This window comes from Sinocyclocheilus grahami, unplaced genomic scaffold, assembly GCF_001515645.1.
Source record: "Sinocyclocheilus grahami isolate Dianchi unplaced genomic scaffold, SAMN03320097.WGS_v1.1 scaffold195.1, whole genome shotgun sequence".
Classification (NCBI taxonomy): domain Eukaryota; kingdom Metazoa; phylum Chordata; class Actinopteri; order Cypriniformes; family Cyprinidae; genus Sinocyclocheilus; species Sinocyclocheilus grahami.
Window position 1 is genome coordinate 401,099 of NW_015505374.1, and position 25,473 is coordinate 426,571.

The window sequence follows — 25,473 nt, forward strand, 5'->3', positions numbered from 1 at the left end:
CCCACTTCGCACTTCATTTCATATTATTTCATTCCAAATCAAAGCTCTCACTTTCCCTAAACCACATTTCTAATCTGACTCCATTTAAAGAAAATCTTGGGAAAAAAACTATGAGCTGGAAACTTGAGTGAGGCATTCTGGGAATGCGTGGTGCTTGCAATTAGAGAAGGCAGTCAGAGCCAATGAGGTGCTGGCAGAGAAGTGCATGATGGGAGCCAGCCTTGCCCAGAGGGATGGAGAAGAGCCAGTGACTGCGCTGTTAGTCTTGGAATCCCTCTTCATCACATACTTGAGCTCGGAGCAGCGAGAAGTCCCCATCTTCCTCTCAGAGGGAGTATCAGGTTGGGGTGTAAATGTCCAACAACGTCTCACCTCCTTGCACACTGGAGATCACAGTAAGTGAATCATAGTGAACAATCACTGCCTCGCCTGTCATGCCAGACAAGACCGTTTTCTTTTCCCAAGTAAGGCAAGTTTGTTCCTGGCCTGGTTGACTTTTGAAAATACAGTTTACAACAGTATAAATAATCTGCAATTAACAATCACCATGGGGGTGTAGAAACATGTTTGATGTATCACTAAGTTAAACAGATGTCTCTGCTCACAGATATACATTATCTATACAGTCAGTAAATTCTGTTGTAGAAAAAATGAACCTTGAGGCAAATTTGTTCCACAATGAATGTATTTTTTTTCAATGGGGAAATGCATTACTGCAATTCTACTGAATTTTCTATAGAAAGACCATGTATAAAAGTGCACAACGAACTCTATAGTGAGGCTGAGCTTGGCTTTTAAGAGTGATATTAAGAGATAAAAGATAATTGTTCACTCAATGTGGTGGAGCTATTGATAACATAAAGGAAAAATTGATGGAAAAACAAAACTCTTACAAACAAGAGTGTTTTTTGTTGTTGAATGTTTTATTCACAGACTATGCCTGGACTTTGGGTTTAAATTATGATCTTAATCTGTAATCTTTTTTATTTGTTTTGCATTTTTGCCTGTTGAGGCTATGCATTGAGTCTATTTTATGAAATCAATCAATCATACCACAGAGGGTTCAGTTGGCAGTGCATTAAGAAAACAATTTATAATCACAGCTGTCGTTTGCCATTTAATTTTTTTTAACACCTCAGGCTACGAAAAGAGTACTATTTTGCATAATGTGTTTCTATTTCACATATATAAACAGATGGAAGAGTAAACTCCTGGCACTCAAATAGCTATGGATTTATCAACGGTAAATGTCAAATTGGCCATAGCTTCAGAAACTGGCCAATCTTCTTCATTTTCCATCTGCATTCTGTGATCTGCTGAAAAGCCATGTCAATCTCCACTTTTCTCCAACAGGGGGAGACTTGAGACAGACACTACTATGGGAGTTCTGGTAAACTTCGGGGGAACTTAGATTCTCCAACAGATAAAATCTCCCTAGCATTATATGTTCCTCTCCGTGTTTTTTTTTTTAAGCAAGCTAATGTTCTGTCAAATTTAGAAAAATAAGATCTTCTGAGATGGGTATCTTTCCTCAGTCTCTCTCTCTTTCCCTGTCTGACTAGCCATAGGCACTTGGAAAGATGATAGTTCTCCATCTCCAAGTTGAAAACAAAGAAACATTGTCCAGGAGAAAAACGCAGGTATGACTCTAGTTGGAGCTCATTAGTTTTAATCTATTCTCAGTCCATTCTTTAATGAGAAGGTAATTTTTTGGGTGCTTCACATGTGTGTTCAGAAATCCTGTTTCATTATGTTCTGGATCCAGCTGGAACTTTGCATGCACAATGAAAAGAAGAGGCAAATTCATAAATTACAGCATAGCTGACCTCATAAAGGGATAGTTCACCCAAAAATCATCCCGTCAGTTTAAACCTGTATAACTTTCTTCTGATTAATACAAAAACAGATGTTAGGCAGGACACCCATGATGCTATTTGTGATACAGTTATTTGTTAAAATGGCCAGGGTCTGTCAAGCTCCAAATATGACAAAAAGACATAAAATAATTCATATGACATATCGTAGATTTGTGTGAGGAACAGACCAAAATTCAACATAAAAGCCAACATAACTTGATACCCCCCTCAGATGTGCCTCTAAATTCTCATGTGTGAAAATGTAATGTTGCAAGTGGTCATGATTTGCACTTAGTGTAAATAGCATATTGCTAAAAAATACTGCTATTTTCACTTAGTGTAAATAGAATCCATTGCTAATACGAGATTTGAAAAGGGAGAAAAAAAAGTTTGGCAAAAGGTGGGATCGAACCCGGGTCGATCGCATCAAAATGCCAACGACTAGCACTTATCCATCCTGCGCCACTGGAGCTGATGGGTTGCAGCAACTTTTAGCTAAATCTAAATAGACACTCCGTATTTTTTGATCGACAGATGTCTCGTCCAGTCAGCAGTGAGTAATCCCAAACCAATGGCGCTGTCTCAAACTATACCTACCTTTTCCGGTTTGTCTGATTTGTCGTTGTGTTTTCTGACTTGTTAATTTGTTTTCAGATTTGTCGTTGTGCTTTCTGACTTGTTATTTTGTTTTCGAATTTGTCATTATGTTTTCTGACTTGTTATAATGTTTTCTGAATTGTTGTTGTGCTTTCTGAATTGTTATTTTGTTTTTTAGACTTGCATTTGCGTTTGTAATTTGTTATTTTGTTTTCAGAATTGTGATCTGCTTTGCACTTTACGGCCACCGTATTAGAGACATGAGAACCAACAACGTTAACATTATTAACATCAATTCAAAATCAAAGGTCTGACACCTTTTGAGGCACCATATTTCAATATGAATATGAATGACATTCAAGAGCTGCTGCGGTGAAGTTTTTCTGCGAACTATGATGTAAATTTCAGTCTGTTTCTCACACAAAACATCTTTAGAATGAAAACACTTCAAATATACCGTAGCAAAGGAGTCACCATTCACTTCAGGTTATCTCCGTTTGTGTTCCATGGAAGAAAGAAAACCATACAGGTTAAGAATGACTAGTTTTTGAGTAATCTATTCCTTTAAATTGGTATTTTACTAATAAAGAAAAATCATGTGAAACTTGATGTGTATAATGCATTAAAATATATCAAGCATGTATACCGTCAAAACAGACTTTTTCAATATTTAATTTGCAGAAGTGATCCATTAATTTTGACAGTCATGAAGATACATAGTCCTCTGTCTGACCCAAAAAGCTATGCAAAAGTAGTCTTTCAAAAGGACCTGTCCATCATTTTGCTTCAAAAACATCAGCACATTACTTATAGTGATTTTTGAGAAAGTGCTGTAGTTACTTTACTGGCACTATACACACAAACTAATGATGACTGAATGATGGAATGAGCAGTTTGTAGAGTATGTACATTTATGGCTCTGTGTGCACTGTGGTCCGAGTGGGTTTAAGTGTGTTTACAATATGAATAAATGTGTGTGCTGTATATGCCTGGTATAAAACGCATTCTAACCATGACTCACCTCCCAAGCTCCACACTAAAATGAAAAATCGAGCCACAAGTGTGTTTCTGGTCAACGTTCTGCAGTCAGTTGTAAGTGGGAGCTGGGGGAGAATAATAAACAATAGTGGTCTGAGGTGCCCCAGGAGTAAAGCTCCGCTTGGCAGATCTGGGAGGTGCTTTATAAATTAGAAATGAGTCTTGCGGCCAGGTGCACCAACAATAGCTGCCTGAGCTGCTTAGCTGGCAAACCCTGTCCTCCCACACCCCCAACCCTGACACTCTTTCGGCCCCCATTTCTCTCTGAGCACCCCCTCTTCTTGGTGTGTAAGGGGTTCGGGACAGCTTTGCGCACTTGCGTTCATCTTAGTCCCGTCAGGAGACACCTCAAAGACAGAAGGGAGTTACAGAGAACACCACGTATGTCAGTTACATATTCAAACCAAGATAAAGCTGCTTTTGTATGATCGTGTTTTATTCTGCCAAAGCATAAATTATATGGCATATATGTAATGTACAATTACTACACATTTCCCTCAGACTGAAAGCTTTAGTGTGACGTGTTTCAATAAAACACTCAACTAACCTGTACATTTATGTCTCTGCAGTAATGCTACCATTTTAATTTTCCCTGGTCACTTAACACTTCATTACTCAATCTAATGTTTATGGCTAATTTCAAGAGAGTTCAACCCCTTAACCTTCATTCCCTGTCTGGTTTTTGGGAGGCTTAAAGGTGAACGTTTCAGGCTGTAAATTACTTTTACTTTTAGGGTTTTGGTATACCCAAAGGAATCCAACAATAGCAACACAGAACACTGAACTTTCAACTGAAAATCCTGCACTGAGGAAATTTCATTTTTTCTTTCTCTTGCAAACTATACATCAGTACACAGGAAACTGTTAAATAAAACCCTGGATTTGCCAAATTGCATCCTTTTTTCCAGCAACAAGAGACTAGACTGTAACAAATAATGGAACATTATGAACTACTAAAACAATATTAAATAGGTATTTTCCCCCACACAATCTTAAGGTGGTTTTAAATTAAGTGTCTAATTTTTAAGTATGAAATTAATTTGTGATGAGGATTTGATATTATATATTATTACATTACATTATTATTATTTATTCAAGTCAGGAATTAGCAATAAAATGTATGTATGTCACAGAAATGGCACCACTTTTAAGATTGACATTTTGTTGGGATCCTCATATTTTGCTTGTCATGAGTTGTTTACCTTTGCTTCATGTGCTTCACCACAAAACTATCATTGCTAATCTGTCCGTAGGCTCCAAAGATTGTCTAGATAATTTGATTTAACAAATATGTTGAACTCTTGTCATAGAACTTGAATGAATGATATACACAAGAGAAAACACATTTTTTCTTTTTCTTTTTCTTTTCTTTTCTCAGGTCAACTGTACCAAGGCATGACCAAAATCTTCACATCTACAGGAATTCAGTTGGGTCAAATGAGTGTGTCCACTTATCAAATATCAGAGTTGCTGGAAAGATCCGACCTCCCACGTAGTGCCAGAACTCTGTTTTGGATCCATCTTAGCCACTGCATGAAGATAAGTAGCACTTACAGTTTATATTATGCCGTTAAAATTTGCAGATGGCTTTTTCCAGCTTTATCAGCATTTATTTAATCAAGATGTTGCCTATTATCTATTCATGGTCATTATGAAGCAAATTCCTATGCAAGTAAGAGAGGAGTCAGAGACCAAATGGAGATAAAGGTGACTGGGAGATGCAAAGCACCTTAGCATTCTTTGATGCAAACATTTTACAGAAAGTAATCATAACATAATATCTGTAAGGAATCTAAACCATCATCAGCAGACTGCTTCATGAAAGCACCGACTTTTAAGTAGGCCTATCATTTTGGTTTTGTAAACGCGGTACAAGCAGGGGCGTAGGAACGACCTAAAAAGTGTTTACAATTTTTTTTTTTTAGGTTTCAAATTCCATCAGCCTTTCTTCACTACATGGCACAATTTTAAACGCCGTTTATACAGTTAAATTCATATGTTAAACATCTGTCAATCAAGCGTCATGAATTAAAATGCATGTTTTTCATATTAAACTGAACATGGGCTGATAGTGGTGTTTGAGACATTATTGGTCATTCTGTGTTTCTGAAGGAGAAAAAGTAATAATGAGACCCAATTACAAAAGTCGAAGACATCTCTATTTTGCTAGCTTTTTTAGGTAGCTCGCAAACTGTCAGCAGCCAAAAAAAAAAAAACTGTCCGCAGCCGAGTGTGTGTCGCTCCTGGCTCATGAATATTAAACAAGCTCTTCAAGCTGACATCAAAAAGCGGACAGTAAAATGTGAGCACTAGCCAATGGGATTACCGTTTGTGCGTTAGTCCCGCCCTCAAACGAGGCTATGCACCTGAGTAGTCTTAAGTCAAACTTGTTGTAATAACTTCAAATGACAAAATGGCAGAAATTGAACTCTAACATACCATCTATGTTATGGTGTGTCGAGCTTTTTGTATAGTATATAACAACAAGGTAGTTTATCATAATACAAATAATAGATGTGAATGAATTTTAAACATATTACACAACCTGTTATATGGATTGTGCATCTAAATTATTTGCCCACGTATTTTTCTTGATCAAAACCATGATGTTTGTCTTAGCATATTTTCATAGCATTCATTATTATTCAAACTCATCTTGCTGATGTTTTGTAATTGTAAACTAATAAACCCCACTTGGAGTATGCAAATATGGTCTGTTAACAAAAACGAATGAAAAGCAGAATGGTGTTGTCTGACCTTTGGAAACAGAGAGAAAGTTTTAATCAAAGATTGTTTCCTAACAAGGCAAAGCTGCATCCTGACTCTTTCCAGGCTTTCAAAGACAGCTGCAATAACTATGACGGGGATGAAACCACATCTGAAATACATTTTGCAATGCTAGGTCATTTACTAAAACCATATGTCCAAAGATTGGTCTTGGTATTATTCCTGCATTTTTCATTCTTGTATGTTTTTCTATTGAGATGCACACCAAAGTAATTTGCTTTTTATTTCTTCCCGGCATTAACAGGAACTCTGCATTTATTGCTATTTTAATAATAGTTCTGTGATTGAACATCACACCAATCAGTCTGAGGTTATTTAGTTGTCTCGCTGATTGATTTAACATGTTAGTTGATCGGTTGATTTGGTTTATTGTTACCTTAAAAAGTGAGTCATTGTGCGGCAAGAGTGCTAGGCTAGACCACAAAGAACGACTATTAAAATGTATGACTTATTTTCAGAGCATGCTAATGTTGAAAGGTGAAGAGCCATTATCAACATTAAAACGTATCACCATGCCATTATTAAAACAGCTCTGTCAGCACCGACCGACGTGCGTATAGCTGGTATGGATATGCCATCATCCAAGACCAGCTCTGTGAAATCAGTTTGACAGCTGAAACATAAGAGATTTGTTAAAGTTAGCGTTTCATATCACAACCATATTGAAACAAATAAGAAAAGCATGCCTAGGTTGGGATTCTTCTCAAAACACTACATAGGTAAAATGAAGCATAAAAACAACAATTAGCTGTATTTGGCAGTCATGTCTGAGGATGCAGACAGTTTGATTAACTCTGACAGTCTATTGTAGTCATCCATGCAATCGTTTCCAGAGCATGGCCCATAAATCATCTGAAACATGGCAGTGAAACTGGCGTTTATTGAACTTGTGCTCATTGTTGATATAAGACCGTTGCGACATTCCAGACAGGATTAACGTAAGAATGAATACTGCATTTTATTATATATTTATATATAAATGTATATTGTAGTAATTTCACTTTGTGAATAATTTATCTTGGCCACAGTACATGTAGTCTTTTCTCTGTAATTATGTACCAGTCTGTGTGTTTGGCCTGAACTTTCCAGCTGCTACCTGTCATGGCATAGCCCTCATTATGAAAAGTCCCTCATCATGCATCATAGTTCACAAAATTCACAGATCAACTAATATCAACTAAGCAAAATAAATGAGAAATAATCTGATTGTGCAAACTGAGTTTTGTAATGGTGTGATCGGGATGTTTTGTACATACTGACCACATAAATTCTCTGCATGGGACAATGGCTGTAAATGACCATGACATATATATTTACAAAATGTTTTCTGCCTAAAACTTTGAATTACTAGTTTAATCAAGTCTGGTGTGCAAAAGACATTAACATTTTTATAGTCTTTATTTGATATTTGTGCTAGAATTTTATGTACAAACTGATTGCCAACATAAAAAATGGGAATTGAGAAACATTCAAACTAATAGTGCTACGCCACAACAAGATTATAACTTTAAGGAACAAAGGAAGCAACACTTCACGCAATTCGCACTATGCATTCTTAAATGAGTGGTGACATGCATTTTAGACGAAACTGTGGACTAAAATGTCCTTTCACCTGCAACGCTAACAGTGTTATGCAGTAATAACAGTAGCGAGCTGTGAGATTACATGGAAAAATGTCTTGTAGCAATGAACATTTTTAGCAGTATTGTTTGTTATATGTTATTGAGTACTGTTCTTTTATAAAAGTTTTACTAGTCAGAAAACAGTTTGTTCTACAGCAGATAAAGTATAGGCCTATGTATACAATACTCTATTATCAAACATGTCCATAATCAACTCAGTTATATGGGATTGGGCAGTTCAATTTGTCATAAACATGGCTTTAGCATATGCAAGCATATGCTATGCATATATATCTTGCCAGTAATTAAGCAAAGCAGACCTCAAAGCAGAGTTAACAGAGAACTGCCAAACATGTTTGATGACTGAATGGTTCAGGTCACAGAAAAGTCTGTGACCAATGCACATTGCAAAATAATGTTGTCTGTTCAACTTGGAGTACCACTAGCAAAATAGACTCAATATGCCTAAAGAAATGGTTTATATGGTATGTACTTTCACAGTGTGTACAAAATGGTATCAATAAATTGCGAAGATGTTTGGCCGAGAACTGTGCATTGGAAATCTGTTGTAATATTTTTCTTAGAAAAGTCAACAATCAATTGCAGGTGAATTCTGATAATTTTACAACACATTATCAACAGTTTGGATATATACAAAAGTGATCAGTTGGTTGTGGTGGAGAGATTGTCTACTGTATCTTTCATTATCTTTTCAGTCTTAAACAGCACATATCCAAGACAAATCACCTCAAGTGTTTGATCTACAAAATACATGTGAAATATATATATATAATGTATATATATATATATAATGTATATATATACTGTATATATATAGTACATGAACAATGAAATAAAACAATAGTTTGCGTTGCCTGGATGTGCAAGTTCATAAAGTAAGTGGGAGCTCTAAGAATGTTTATTTGAAGACATTCTCAAAGGCAGGGCACTTGTGGCTTTTGAGCTTTTTCATGGTCTTTTTGAACTCCTTGCTGGATTTGTCCCACTTGTGAATGCCGGTGAGAAGGTACTGTTTGTCCACCTTGCGTCCCATGATAAGGTATGAGTTTCCGAGATTTTCTAGCTGCGTGCAGGGGCAGTCGGCTCCGTTCTTCAGGTACAGAGTGAGTTTCTTCAGCTCCTTCTTCTTCAAAGGGCCCAGCTTTAGAGGTTTTTTCCTCTTCTGCAGGATCACCCTGCGATCCGTGTTCTCCCGTTTGACTTCCTTGATCTTGGTCTTTATGGCTAAAGAAAACAGAGATATGGATAAGGTTGAGAATATGGATAAAGAAAATAATGAGAACTGTGATCAGCTTTCTGAATCTTCTCCAGTGGGTGGAGAGGAGACTGAAGATTACATCATCCTGCCAGTAAATATTAGTTTTTGGTATTTCTTCAAATTAAGCCTTGTGTTTATTTCCATAATGACATGTAGATTTTGAGCTGCCTGGAAAAGCCCCCACAATGTTTTTAAACACTGCTCCCACCTACTGCTTCTGTTGTGGTCTATGATATTGCAAAGCTTCGTTCAATCTTGCATTGCATCCCTGAACTGTGCAGCGCTCTCTGATCTACACAAAGTCATCTAATCCCTCAGGCCATGTGCTAGGTTCAGAGAGGCCAAGAAGGGTTTGGGTTGCAAGGGGTATCACTGGCGGTTCCCAAATGTCCAAGGCCATAAAAGAGAGATTAGACTGCTAAGTAATGCAGGGGACAAAAAGAGATGAAGGAATGGAGAAAAAAATTAGGAGAAGGTGTAATCAATATCAGGCCTGTCTTCTCTGCCAATGGTCTCAGGGCAAAGCCATCATGATACTGGTCTCTCTGTCATTAACTCCGTCAAGTTCAAGAAAAAGCATTGATATCCTTGCAAACCAAAACCGCTCTCATTGCCATATTCTTTTCCCAGGGGGCAAGAATGTCCCAAATTGCGGCTTCACTGCCCTCTGCCCCTCTAGACGTAACTGGATACTAGGTTTTGTTCCTTTGAATACCTCTCTTACAAGCTTAGGGCAATTAGTCAAAGGTCAGAATTTTTCTAGATGGATATATTGGCCGTAGGTGAAATGGTCCCCATTCAACTGCAACTCCACTGGAAAAAAGCACTGAAAGTTACCAGGGATGCACTGATAATTAAAATTCTGGTCGACAAGCTGAAATATAAATAAATTAACAATAAAACAAAAATAACTAATTTTAAATGCTAGAAATGAATTTAGGCATCACAACTTAATGTGCAGTATGAAAACAGATGTTCAATTTGAGATGTGCTAAAGATCAGTTAAATATAAATAATTCATCTTAAATTTTAAGATTCATTTTAAGTGCCCGTTATTGGACTGCAAAGATAATCTAAATGTAAAAAAAGGGAAAATGAGCATGAACAATTAAATATTTAATACCAATTGATACTGATAAATAAAAACCAATGTCTAATATCAACCTACACAGTTAAATAAAAAATATGGCCAATAACTCATATGGTGTATTCATAAATGTAACAGAAAATGATTGTAAAAACCTCTGCAAAGATTTCATAAAAAAATCATATTTTCCTTATCAGACTCTTGACTTTGGGGAAAACATGGGGAAATTCTGTCATGACCGTTCTTTTGACCATTTAACTCCTGGTTTTAATCTTACTCCACATTCTTAGATTTGCCTTAATCTGTCTGATCTGTCAGTAAACTCTCTTTAACCTGTTAATCTTTTCATTTCCTTAACCTTCCTATGCACGAGTCAGCTCCACGGTGGTCTTGCCAGAGTAAAACTTCAATGGCTGTTCCTCCCTCACACCGCCTCGCAGGTGATTTTTTTTTTCCTTCTGGGTTAACGATGGAGAAACATGCAGAGCGTAACATCTTATCAACTTCAACGGTCTAACATCAGTGACCCACCAGTGAACTTCAGGCAGTCTGCCACCTACAGAAGAATTTGGTCCAATTAGCAGGCCAATCCTGAAGACCCATTGAAATGAGCAGACATCGGTATTGAGATTTACTTCTAATTATGTTTTAACAACCTGATCAGTCTCAATTGGCTGTCATTGAGCAGACCACAATGAAACTAAATCCTCCTCATATCCTCCTGAACCTTGACTTATATATATATATCCTCTGCAGCCTGGAACATGAAAAATATAATGCTTGATCATTGCCAAGGAAAATTAAAATCCCCATTTAAGTCATGAGAGCAGCTCGTCATACTGTTACACTGTTTTTCAAAGAGCTACATGATGAAATGCGTTTTAGTCCTCAACCCATAACCTCATATCTCACACCTCCTCACTTCTAATTGACTCTTGCAGAAATAAGCCAGTCTTCCCAGTATTATTAGTGCACATGGAAGGGATTACAGCTTGATCTGAAGCCTATAAAGAAGCTTAGAGTTTGATGAAATAAAAAAAATTGTCTGAAGGTTAAAGAATTATCAAGTCAGGCTAGAAAGAGTCTTGCCTACCTCCCACAACCACTTTATCTTAGTCCAAATCCCACTTTAACTCCACCGTGAACTCCATTTGCACCTTGTGTTTGTGAATGTAATCCTTACAAATGCAGGGACATGGGTACAGTTGAAAACCTTCAGATGTGGCTTTCCAGCTAATACGTGTAACACCACACTTTCCGAACAATAACAATGGGAAAGCTATAACAGGTTTAGTCTCTCTTGTTCCCTGTAATCCAGTGCCTCGAAAAGGGCAAGCCACAATAAAGCACCATATAAAACAAGCCGTTTGAGATACCTTTCCAATCTCCCTCAAAGTGATAAGACAATATCAGTAAACGAGGGGGTGTTCACTAGCATACCACACTGCAGATACTTCACAGATAGATCTGCATCAGTAAAACCAGTTTACTGAACCATTTGAGGGTAGTAAGCAAACTCTGCGCGCCAAGATCGCACATAGTTGCTGCATTCATACATACTACAAAAATACGAAGCAGCCACCATTTCCAAGCACAGGCGGTGGATCAGATTCTAAACACAAACCCGGGGCAGATAATGTTTCAATCTCAGATGGTCCAAATAAGTACTTCACGCTTGAAAGCTCTGGTAAATATTTGATAAATAAGATATAAACAAAGAGAGCATATCTCAGAAATCGTGTGGTCACAATCAGTGTTCTTTCCAAACTGAAATGAATCATTTTGATAAAAAGCAGTGAAAGTATTTACATTTCATATGTGATAAACTATGCTTTAAAAAACCTTTTAACCTTTGTCCCTGATCTTTGACCTCTGTCATTTTGGAGACATGTCCGCAGGCAGATGTAACGATGCCATAAACTCAGAAGGGAGAGTTTGGGCTGAAGCAATTCACAAACATGGCACCTGTGGCTCGGGGTGAGCTCCAGTTAAAATGGTGGTTTTACTACAGTTTTACTACAGGAAAGCTGAGCATGCATCACTGACCACGGGACAGACAGCCAACTAAAGTGTGTTAATGCGGTACTGTTTTGGAGAGACAGAAAAACATAGTTTTTCTTCTGTTTCCATATTCTTAAAATATCTGGGATTCAAACAAACATCTGGAGGGAAACTAAAGTTTCATAGGATTTTCTGAGTATCCAGGGCAGTTCGAAATGTCTAACAAGACAACATGTATCTAAACTTGACGGAGAGACTAATCCATACATTTACTTAATTACTTAAAGCAATGCTTCACAGCGTGAACCCTGTCTTCCTTCACTGTCTGTCTCTGGCAATATCCCGCAGAACTAATGTAGTGCTGAGGTCACAGAGAGAGTGTCAGTGGGGTTGGTTTACATAAAGCTGACCAGAGAAAGACGGCAGCTTTCCAGAGATAGCTTACTCATTTCAAACACTGAATGAAACTTTATGGTTTTGTCAGAGGCTAACCAAAACCAGCTTTTGTTTTCCTCTTCAGAAGAAAGCAGGAAGTCACTGCTCTCCTTTTGTTGAGGTTAACTCCTGCTGTGATTTGCCTTAATGGCTGCAGTTATAGGCTCATTTAACAGTCATTGTTGTTAACCATCTTCAAATATAAATGTGCAGTCACACTGAAAATCCAATAACAAGAAATTAAACCCAACGTTCTTAAGATTAGGGAAAAAGACCACCAAGACCACCAAAAGTTTTGGTTTTTAAGATATTTTTTAATTATCTTATGTTAACTAAGGCAGCATTTATATGATCAGTAACAACATAAATATTATTAATATTATTTAAAAAAAACATTATTTATTTTAATATACTCTAAAATATAATTTATGTAAATTTAATTTTAAAAACAGCATTTATTTGAAATATTTTTTAATGTGATGAATTTCTTTACTGTCACTTTTGATCAATTTAATGCATGTTAAATGCATGTATACATTTTTTATTTTTTTTTACTGACCTTCTGAATATGTTATATAAGAAAAAGCACTAAGCGTCCCAGACAAGTAACGTGATATATATAGAATGGACAAAATCCAGTAATAACGAGAAGGAAACTTTTGGAAATGACAACAAATATATACTGGACACTCCAGTTTACTCTAGTGACCAAAGAGTAAACTCAGACTCTGTCAGTCTCTGCCCAGAGGTCAACCCCTGGGCTGTTGTCACATCCAGACAGGAGAGCAAACATCCCAATTTAGAGCTGTTAGTAACAGCCAAATAAAGACTTTAGGGCCTCTGTGAATTACCTCAATTCATTAGTTAAACAGTCATGGCCTCTCAAAGGGTAATCCAAGCCATGACATAGATTTACAAGGGTTAAAACATTCTGCTGCTGCTGTTTTAAGTGTTTAAAACCATTGCATTGTTCTATTAAAAGTGGATTTGGCAGTCAAGACAGTCAAATATGTGCAAAATAACAAAATCGTGATCCAGTGATTCTAAAAGTGCTTGAATCTGTCCCAAAAGCAGTGTTAATGGCCGTGAAATAAAATATCATTCTGGCACTCAACATTCATGGCTAAAGAGAGTTATGACTCAACATGATGACTTAACACTGGTGAAAGGTTAAAACTAAACGAAACTGAAAGATTTAATATACGGTAAGCAAGTCATTATAAAAAAAAATCATTTCTATGGTTTCCACTCCTGGAAGAATAAAGTTTTCCCTCATTATTCTAACACAAGACCATGACAACTAAATTTACGACGAGCAAAACATTAAACTACAGGCATCTGTATGAGGCTGCTGGGGAAGCTGAAGGAATAGGTGAATACCTTTGGTTCAAGACTGTGTGGTTTTGGCTGTTCTTTCAAACTAATATATATCAGTCTTGGATCTCTTGCATGCCTACTCCATTTCCAGAATACAGAAGATGAGAGGGGAAGATGGGCTGCAGTCTTGGCACGTTCAGTATGTGAGCGCAAAAATACAATGAATGTGCGTTTTTTCGGTGCGTAGGCATGTGTGATGTATGTACTGATGTTCTTACCAAATTCACTGGCGCACATGTGCTCCAGAATCACATCCGTTTTCATTTCATTGTCACAAGGAGGACAAACTGGAGAGTATCCTAAAACAGAGGAAATGCTGTCAGAGAAATTCACCATCGATATCAAAATCCAGAATAATTGTGACCAAATGTTTTTGTCTTTTGTCTACTTTGGGGTTTGTCCCAAATTGTTTTTGTGTGCAACTCTTTGGAAGGTTTGCAACTGGCTTTTAACAGCGGGGAACCAATCACAGTGCTGTTTTATTTCAAAAAGAAGAGAATTCAAACTTGTTCAACTTTCTTTAATTATCTCCCCGTCAGGCAAGCTACGGGATTTTCTCCTGGCTTTCTTCTATTTTTGAAAGACATTCTGTGCTTTGAATTGTTAGTATACTTCTTTTGTTTGGCTCCGCTTTTCTCATAGCACTAAAATATTCGAATCAAGCCTTTTTACAAAGACATAAAAATGTTTGCTTGTTTCTTTCTTTGCCTGTCACATGGTAATTTGACGTAAACAAATTTGATCTGCAGAGTTTACATTTGTATATAAACCATTGTTACAAGTTATGCAGGTTAGAAAAAGGAGGCACGGGGCAACACCCCAATAACTGACTGTAATTAGGACAACTATTGTTCCACAGATGCCTCCCTATAGTCATGGAAACAGAGAAATTAACCCTTGAAAGTAAATTCTCTTAGTACCTTTTAAGATTTAAAATTAAATTCTATTAAAATTCAAGCAAATTGTCATTATAATCTACTTTTCTAAAACTTCCGTCTGTCTTTATTTACGCTATTTGACAAGACTTTGAATAAATTTTTGGTGACTAGTTGTTTTTTCATTTGCATCTATTTAACAGATTATTGTGAAAATTGCACTCAGGTGAAAAGTGCTTTTAAAGACAGCTGTTGGCAAGGAATTTCAAAAGTTAAACAATTTTATGCCCCAAGTTTTCTGCGTAATGCAAATTATCATCCACTTGCAAGCTGCCAGTGGATCAAAATAGTGCAAAAACTACTATTTTAAAGCAATGCTGCATTTTTGTATGGTGATATCGGCAGTAAACAAACTACCCTGCAGAGAGTTTAAATTTCAGTGGCTCTTGTTGAGTGTTACTTTCTCCACAGGCATTATTACCACAGAATCACAAGAAAACAGCGGACAAATGGTTAGGGCTTAATCCCTTGTAGAGAGTAGGAAGAGAGGAAATCCTTTCTTCTCTTTAACCCGGCACTGCTTGAAGCTTACAGTGAGTCGATATGCGAGGTAGGGTCTAATGTTTCTGTGGCATTGGGTTCATTTGACTGTGATGCTGACAGCATGTGATAACAGCTGATGGGATCTCTGTGGGGTGTTATTAATTTAACTTCTCTGGTATTCCGACTTCCAAGCCACCATGCTAGCGATCTCTCACTCAGGACTGTGCGTCACTAACAGCAGGCTATATAGGGCAGATGGCTGAAGTCACAAAAGTATCATCTCTCAGTGTGGTACATCATTCTGGCACAGTCTGTTCATTCTAAAACACCATGTTGTAACTTTTGAAATGGAAATTCCCTTGTAATTTATGAGCCATCTACATAAACTAGTTGTACTTCCCCTTGTCTGGGACATACAACTATAGGGCTTGAGTGTTTCCATAGGGAAAGTCTGACTGGTGCCAGATGCCCTGACTTACCTGGTAAAACAGTCCGCATGACTACAAGAAGATACACTATAACCTACCTGCTAACATACCTAATTTGCTTTAAATTACAGGGGAGGTTTTTAACAGGAGTCTTTTTAAGAGTATGGAAATGTATTTATTTATTTTCTAACCACGGAAAATGAAAATTTTCTGCTTTGGTGCCACCAGTAAATAAAAGCAGCTGTTCAAATCTCTGTCTTTGTCTGAACTAAAGTACTATCCTCCTATATTACCTTACGGAAAAATAAACTGTTATCAGGCACAGTGGGGAAGCCTGAAAGTTTTTGCTGGTGTCGTATTGAAATAGCAATACATTTACAGAAATTATAGGGGTACTCATGAATACAGTAACTCATTTTAAGTAATTATTGCTGCCTGCCTACAGTGTATATTTTTACAAAGACAAACTGCACTAAAGAAAAGTATCTATTCTCCAAATTAGGTGCTGCAGTTGCGAAATAACACCAAATAAATAGATATGTAATAGTCTGTTGTTGGAACACATCCCAGTGTTGTCCTGGAACTCAACTAACACCCTGAAATCAATTGCTACCAGCTGTTAAACAAGCAAAAACTCTGATATTCATCTATCATGCTTTACAGAGAAGCCACATCTCCTGCGTCCTCTATAGATGTTATTGTAAGGAACAAGTTACCTAGAAATGTTCCCAAAACGGAATCATTTGTCAAATCAGACACAAACGTGAGGTATTTGAGGGGCTGAGAGGCAACAAAAGGTGTGATAAGTCTAGATGAAAACCCCCAAATGGACACCAGTCCCTGAAATAACATTGCAACTGCCGTTAAAAAGTCAAGGTGTTACTTCTCACACACAGCAAAAGGTGAAAGGTTGTAAAGTAGGTAAAATTATACTAAATGTATACAGTATTGAAACAGTCAGTATAACCTTACATGTTTATCAGGATAAAATAAATGCTAAATAATTAACAAAAACGTTTTTTGCATGTCAAAATATGCATCTTGGTACATTTATTTGACAGGTTTTTGATTAGCTACACATTTGTTTGAGTGAAATCACACTTGATTTAAATGTATACGTTTTCGTGTGAAGTCATTTGGACTTACCAGTGGGCTTGGAGGCCTCTGTGGCATTGGGCGCACTGATGCACACATCATCTTGCGGAAACTTCTCACAAGTGAGCATCTCAGGCCAGGGGAACCCAAACACTTCCATGATGGGTGTGCAGCCATCACGCACATTTTCGCAGAGCCAGCGGCATGGGTAGATGGGCCTCTCCAGGCACACGGGCGCAAAAAGGGAGCACAGGAACACCTGAGTGCCCGGGTGGCAGTTCTTGTGCACCAGGGGCACCCAACTCCCAGCCTGCTGCTTGACCTCAGCCATAGTCTCGTGCTCCAGCAAGTTGGGCAGCAGCATCTCGTTGTAGCCCACTCCGTGACAGAGCTTCAGGTCATCTGGGATGTCCACACACTGTGGAGGCTTATCGTAGATACGGCCACTATTATACAACTCTGCCTTCCAGGTATCATACACATACTCAGATGTCTGGCCCAACGAGACCATTGGCATTATCAAGATGATGATCCTCCAAAGCAACAAAGATGCAAGGGACTTCATTGTGAACTCCTAGTCAGGATCCCCAGTCAATGCAGCCCCCAAAGCGGTGAGCCTTGAGTGAAATGAAGTCCTCTTTGTCTAGAAAATGAGGAGGGAGAGCCAAATACCTCTGAATGTTATAAGACTCCGCAGTCAAAGTATTGAAGTTGTGGAAACTCCACCTCTGAAGCCCCGTAGCTGTTGCTGACTCACAAGGCTGAGTTGCTTGAAATGCGCTGCGCTCGAGACCAGGGGAGACCGAGACAGCCTCAGCGACCAATAGGAAACTTTCTGCACCTTTTGCTTCTCATGTGTCAATCAAAGTATTCAATGACCCAATGAATGAGCCAATATCCCCACCCGCCTGCGTTTCTCTCACTCGCCTTCTGTGGAAACAGATCCTTAATAACTTCATTTCGATAACATTATTAGAAGCATTGAAATTCATGAGGAGTTACTCGCTGAAGGCTCGAGATAATTGCATTTACCATATTCTGAAAAGGCGTCAAGAGCCATTACCTGAGTAAAACGTGCACGCATTATCACGGAACTCTGTGGCTTGCCGTGCATTTTTAATTCCATGCAATGTAGTCTGCGCGGAATAACCTAGGCTACGTAAGACTGGTTTTCTTGTTAAACCGTCATATAGGTCAATTCTGTTCACAGAGCGAGCGTTTAAAGGTGTATATAATTTCACAAGACTTGATTTGCTCTGTGTTCGTGGTCTCATTTGTATTTCAACGAGCCAAATGAAGTTAAAATGTGAGGTGTGAAATCGCCCGACGCGTTAGCTCTCCTCTGTGCAGTTGTTTTGCTCATCACATTGGTGAGATAATGAAGTCTGAAGATAGTTCAGGGCTCATTACCACCAAACTCCCGTTGTCAATACATTTTTAAAGCTAGACGGTCATTAATAGCTATAATGTGCTCAGCACCGTTTTAACATAAACTAAGAGTGTAGGAAAATGTTACATGTTACACACAAAATATTTTTCAACTCTCTGTAGAAAATTAGGAAGCTGTCAGGATAGATCAAATGTGTGTACATTAAAACACATTCAGTCAAACGTTATTTTTCCTGTCTTAGGTTATTTTTTAAAAGACGATTTTTTTTACAACAATTAGGCTTTTAACTTAATTTACATTACACAGCACAATTGTAACCCTATAAAGCATACTGTGTCATTTGTTACATGAATTTCTAAGGCCTCATACCTTCTACATAGCCTATCTTCTGCCTTGTGACTGATAGTTCATACTTTTTTTCTTGAAGTATAATTATAAAAATGTTCACCGTAAGGTTGTGGCATGTGTGTTTTTGATGGAAAATCTTTAATAATTTAATAAAGTAAATTCAAAATAGATTTTATATTGTTTATCAGTATTTCAAGATAAACATTTAGGCTACTGATCATACAACTAAACATTTACTAAGATATATTATTGAGAGATATAAAGTGACAACTTATAGGCTATTTATATGCATTTTATGCAAGTAATCAGAATTCTCTTCTAAATCTTTTTAGTCATACAAATAACAACCTCTGCAACAAATTGTATACATTTTTTATTTTATTTTATTTTATTATTATTATTATTATTATTTTAATTTGGGCCTCTGAATATAACTGATTTTTACAACCATGACTGTTTTGACACCAGCATCCAGTATCATTATAGGTAACAATACTGCTACCAGAATAAGTTCAAATGGTGACACTTTTGATTTTCAACGTTTGACAAACTTAATATATTTGATTAAATATGCGGACTCCATATTTGTTTATTTACTTCAGCAAGCTTCACGAAAATAGGATAAATAAAGATAACAGATACACTCTCAAAAATAAAAGTACAAAAGCTGTCACTGGGGCGGTACCTTTTCAAAAGGTACATGTTTGTACCTAAAGGGTACTTTTTGGTATTTTAAAGGTACATATTAGTACTTAATAGATACAAAAGTGTACTTTTTGAAAAGGGACTGCCCCAGTGACAGCTTTTGTACCTTTATTTCTGAGAGTGTATCTAGTTTGCCAAAATGATTGAGAGAAACTTCTTCATTTCCACAAACACTACTTATGTATAATCTCTTATAGCATGAAATACTATATGTTTCTATGAATTTGGTTAAACATATGTCAGTTGAGATTGCACTTCATCTGTGCTAAACTAAACAACATGACATGGGCTACATGAGGGTGAACATATCTAAAAGATATGGGGCTAAAACAGCAAAAGTGTCAGGAAAAGGGAGTGTTGGCTTATCGGAAGAAACAATGTGAAACCCTCAACAGCTTTTCGACTGAAGCATTTTTCAGCCAGCACCTTTTCAGAGAATTTTTTGGCCGGCGGGTTGGCTGGCCTGGGAGTTTAGGGAGTCTCTTAAGCTGAATAAATGAATGCCTTTTTGTTTGTATAGCCTCTGGTATAGAGGGAAAAGGGCCTGATCAAGCTAATATCACACTGAGAGATGCCTGCATGAATGCTAATTGAATGACTGTGAGTGGAATAGTGACCCAACAGTAGGCCTCTTAACATAACATTTAAACTAACAAAGCAAAACTGTGGCGGTTGTATTGAGTGTCCATTGGACCTTATGCAAAGTGGTTTCCTCAGCCACAATAGAGATCATTATCAGTAAAATGCGCATGCGGGTACACGAAAGGTCTAATCTTATACTAACCGCAGCACCTAAACACAACAACTTTCCTAATTTAAAGGAGAATAGATGGCTAAATGCAGGAATGTGATGATGCATAATGGGAGGTCTTTGTCTTCCCTTTGTAGAGTTCCACACCCATGTGTGAAAAATAAGAATTCTTAATTATTTTACTCAACAAATCGCATCAGGACTAATTAAACCTGTGTCGCATGAATTCCAGAGTAGCTCATGTGTTCTGATAAAGTGAAAATATGCATGCCATTTCATTTACTCACAGCTTATCCCACTTTAATATAATTGAAGACTAAGGCCTCATTTAAAATAATGTTGACCTGACACCTCCTGGGGAATTCACAAGATTGTATACCACATTTCCACATTTTACACCAACCTGTGAGTGCTTGTCTGCATGTGTTGCAAAGCCAATGACTAACATTTACAGATAGATTAAACTTTCATGTCGGGATGAGGAAACAGAGAGAGAGAGAAAAGGAAATAGCCGTTCTTACACTCCCGTTGATTTGGGCTGAGAGATTCATTTTTTCAATTTCACATGTCAAGTTATAAAACATGTTCACACTCCATAATCACTCAGTAGGGAGAAAGCCGTCAGCTTTACCGTAGAGAAACTGAATCTGGTTTATTGCTCATCTCTCAAGACTCAGCTGGACTTGAATCGTTTGCTTAATTTGTGTCTTTGTTAAGGCTTGTCAAATGAGTTGAAGCAGTGTCATCCTTGTGCCTTTTGGGGGTTGGCTGCTCTGTAAATCTTTAATTTTATGGTTTAAACTAGGCCCAAATTACAAATTAATTATAGCCAAATCTTTCTATGTCACATTGATTGTCAAGGTGGATCATAGCAACCATTATATTTACAAACAAACAACTAGTTTATGTGGGAGCTTTGTGGGAGTAGGAAAAAGTAACTGCATAGTGAAAAGGAAATTATGACAGTTGAACGTTAGTGCTCAAAAACCCCTTGAATGTGAAGCCATATGAATCTTATGAAGAGGTCTCCGAACCCTCAAGCTGATTTGGGTGATGTATTTTAAGTTGATCTTAGCAGGAGACAGCATTTAAAATATTCATTTTTAATTGGGCATAGCAATTGAATCCTTTTTCTGTAGCCCACCATAACATCTCCAGGGCTTTTCGGGATAAAGAGACAATATATCCACCACACTGCACCGCAGGCCTTCAGAAAGTTTGCCAAAAAGTAAAAGATGGACTCTCAGACATTCGCAGTGTTCTCTCCAGCCGCCGGCAAGGATGACAGATTGATTTGCACTGAGGAGAAAAGAGGAAAAAGTGAGGAGCAGTAAAACAAACATGCTGTTACTTTTCTTTAACAGCTCAAAGCCAAGGAAAGCAGAGAAAATCCTGTTGCCTCTGAAAGTACATTTAGGAGCCTGTCCTGTGACGGTAGTAACAATGCAACTGATAACCGCTCTAGTCTACCAACCCCGCTTTTTTTTCTTTTTTTTTTCACACAGCAATGCTATCATAATCTAACCTCACAGGCATGATTACCAGCTTGCGCTTGATTAAATCAACTCAGATTAGATGTTGGCGTTTTTAAAATTGTATGTCTGTTTATAATCACAATACAATGACAGCATGCATTATAAACCACTTTTTACAAATACAAGCCAAATGGAGCCAAACAATATGACTGCATTTTATCTTCTAAGCCACTTGCAAGCCTTACCATCCATTTATTATGATTTTGAATATTTATTTGTAAAACAGCGGTTTTCAGTAAATGGGTTGTATATTGTTCAAAAAGGGTCACAGACAACGGGGATTAAACAATGTTAAATGCAAATAATACAATTCAACCAACCAGTCAGGATAGCTAGGCTTATCATACATAAAGGACTTATTTGAGTTTTAAGTTATTAGCCTACATCTCTCAATCACAGGAGGCACTCATATCGAAACAGTTTTACGTTCCAAAGAGGAACACCGCAAACTGAGTTTTTACCAAATCCATGTCAGAACATCTTAATAAATATGGGGAACGAGTTTGTGACTGGGAGGGAATGCTGGAGCTCAGAGCCATTTTGACATCCATCTGTTTATAATTACAGGAACCTCATGCCACCAAAGAACACACTTTTTCCTCCTCTGTATTTTACCACCGAAACATATTTTCATCTGTAAATCATATTCAGCTGATTTGTTGTTTTATTTCCTTCTTCCATACAAGTGCTTCAATATTCCTGAGGGATTTTATGTTTAATTTGATTTTAATGGGACAAACTTTCAAAAGAGTATATGTGGTTATTTATATTAAAAAATAGACCTCCACAATTAGTTTGTCTTTTTTAATTTCTTTCAAAAATCAGTTTTGATCCATTACATGTACATGCAGTGCTGTCGGCTGTAAAAAAAAAACATCATTCGTAAATAATCATTATGATCTATAAATTAACAGTATAATTACAAGGCTTACAGATCAAAACCACAATAGCTTTTTCACCCATGGCTCTGAGACCTCCAGCACAAAGAAGGACTGAAGTAAAAAGGAATTAGGTCAGCTGATGCATGACATTCACCAGACATAGAAACATGTGTTGCAGTGGCTCTGTGACTTCATGCATGGACAGAGACATTTGTCCAGCTCTGCAGCCTCAGGGCTCTCATCTTTCTTTTGCACGCTACTCAGTATGAGGCTAAACAGGGCTCTTGGGACACCCTGTTTAACATCAGCATATATAAACCATAACATAAACAACATTTCACAGCAATGCTAGCTTAAATGAGTGCCAGACATATCAGCTGTCATTTCAGCGCATTTAATTGTGAATCACTGTTCGCCTGAGACTATTAGCAAGTAAGTAAATGACTACAAATCTTCCCCTGCTAACTACAAGTGCTCAGTAGATTTGCTGTGAAAGTATTGCCTTTAATTAAAGAAATTATAACCCTTAATGGCCCTCAGATTTAGTGGCTACTGATTATTGCAGATAAGGCTATTTATGTGGCAGTTCTTCATTGTCCAATGAACTGAACGGAATGTAACTGGCACTGTGTTCTTTACAACAAAGAGTTAAGTCATCGGCACTGAGAGCAACACCTCACTGGTGACCATTTGTAAACAAAATGGGAATCTGTCCAGCTCTATGCATTTCATTTTTTACAAAGCAGCCTTAATGTGGTCTCATCAGGAACGCATTGCATTTTAACGAGGAAGGCATGGTGTGTTGCATTTAGTTATTCCAACCACTGAATAATCTGTCCTTCAGGAAACTCCACATTTTACCCACAAGTCTTTCCCCTGTTTATTGCAACATGGCTTCGCGTTCTGGCATATGTGCAATTTGTACATTACATTATATCTATATCCCAACAAGAAATATTCTCAGATTCTTTCAGTGTTATCAGACTTGATAAACATTCACCAAAGTTTAGCATGAAAACATTACTCATACTCTGTTATTGTAAAGTTCTTTAGACATTACTATGGGTCAGTTTGACCATTTTTGTTTTGAATACCTCCATGACCTATTGAACAAACATCAATTTAATAGGTTAAAGACAATTAAATTAATCATTACATTATGCTTAAAAGCTGCAAGACACTTTAATTATTGTCAGAGTAAAACACTCTAAACATAAATTCAGGAGACCTATTGCCAATTTCATTTTTTACAAAGCAGCCTTAATGTGGTCTCATCAGGAACGCATTGCATTTTAACGAGGAAGGCATGGTGTGTTGCATTTAGTTATTCCAACCACTGAATAATCTGTCCTTCAGGAAACTCCACATTTTACCCACAAGTCTTTCCCCTGTTTATTGCAACATGGCTTCGCGTTCTGGCATATGTGCAATTTGTACATTACATTATATCTATATCCCAACAAGAAACATTCTCAGATTCTTTCAGTGTTATCAGACTTGATAAACATTCACCAAAGTTTAGCATGAAAACATTACTCATACTCTGTTATTGTAAAGTTCTTTAGACATTACTATGGGTCAGTTTGACCATTTTTGTTTTGAATACCTCCATGACCTATTGAACAAACATAAATTTAATAGGTTAAAGACAATTAAATTAATCATTACATTATGCTTAAAAGCTGCAAGACACTTTAATTATTGTCAGAGTAAAACACTGTAAACATAAATTCAGGAGACCTATTGCCAAACTTAAATAAACGCATGGTTGTAAGTTGTAAGTGAATTCAAATTTATTGATTTAATTAAACCTTTTAAGTTGCAACCATTTTTATGAGTTCTGCTGACATGATTATTATTGTGTAATGCATTAATTATGATTTAATTATAATAATAATAAATAATAAAGCTGTAGTAAGTTCATGAAATTGTCTTGATAACTTGGGCAGTGGATTTTCCATTTGCCAGTATGCTTTGCATAGCCTTCTGACTACCAGGAAAAAACAGTTTTGTGAATTTAGTATTTTGTCATGTCATTACATTGTTTAGAGCATAAGAAAAAAATTTATGATAAATGATATTTTATTCATATGTTATGCCATGTCCTCTGTAGAGCACATCGGGACTTTAAAAAGTCCTGTTTAAAAAAAAAAAAAAAAAATGAATAGACATGAAATGGCAAAATAGTGGGATTTTTGTTTTAACCACAAATCAGTTTTCATTTATAAAGATGATTCTCAACTATGTTATGAAAGATATTTTTTTTTTATGATAAATGATATTTTATTCATATGTTATGCCATGTCCTCTGTAGAGCACATCGGGACTTTAAAAAGTCCTGTTTAAAAAAAAAAAATAAAAAATGAATAGACATGAAATGGCAAAATAGTGGGATTTTTGTTTTAACCACAAATCAGTTTTCATTTATAAAGATGATTCTCAACTATGTTATGAAAGATATTTTTTAAAAACATTTTTATGCAAAATGTGTGTAAAATGGCCATAAACTAGTTTTTCCATTAAATACAATGTATCTATAAAATGTATCTAATTTGCATATTAATGTGTTTTTGGGGCAACATAGAATGATCAAATAAGTGCAATAATGGGAGTAATAACTAGCAAGATTTTCATAATAATATTTCATAGGAATATTGAGATATAATTTTTTCTCTATTCATTTGTTGTATCTCCCAAAATGTGTAATAAACATGCTTTAAGTCCTGATGTCCTCTACAGTGGACATGTATGAAATCGATGTCCTGTTTCATAACAGGAGGTCATATTTTGATTCGAAACCCCATAACATAACAGATGTTGAATAATGACAAACAATTTGAAAA

The 25,473-nt window shown here is 36.9% G+C and overlaps 1 protein-coding gene across 1 annotated transcript; it reads right to left on the reverse strand.

The window, feature by feature from the left end:
* Positions 1-7,145: 7,145 nt before the first annotated feature.
* On the reverse strand, positions 7,146-17,791 carry sfrp1a (secreted frizzled-related protein 1a). Its single transcript, XM_016285245.1, has 3 exons — positions 17,072-17,791; positions 14,298-14,378; positions 7,146-9,145 (listed from the first exon to the last, which is right to left on the reverse strand). The coding sequence occupies exons 1-3, from the start codon at positions 17,583-17,585 to the stop codon at positions 8,820-8,822; spliced, it is 921 nt and encodes a 306-aa protein (XP_016140731.1). The 5' UTR covers positions 17,586-17,791; the 3' UTR covers positions 7,146-8,819.
* Between the last annotated feature and the right edge of the window lie 7,682 nt (positions 17,792-25,473).

What these genes read in the sequence shown, in the direction of transcription:
- sfrp1a (XM_016285245.1), bottom strand. Translation starts at nt 17,585, where the DNA reads ATGAAGTCCCTTGCATCTTTGTTGCTTTGGAGGATCATCATCTTGATA. An exon ending in AGAGGCCTCCAAGCCCACTG is followed by an intron (nt 14,379 to 17,071) that starts GTAAGTCCAAAT and finishes CCTCTGTTTTAG; the next exon opens with GATACTCTCCAGTTTGTCCT. An exon ending in CATGTGCGCCAGTGAATTTG is followed by an intron (nt 9,146 to 14,297) that starts GTAAGAACATCA and finishes TGTTTTCTTTAG; the next exon opens with CCATAAAGACCAAGATCAAG.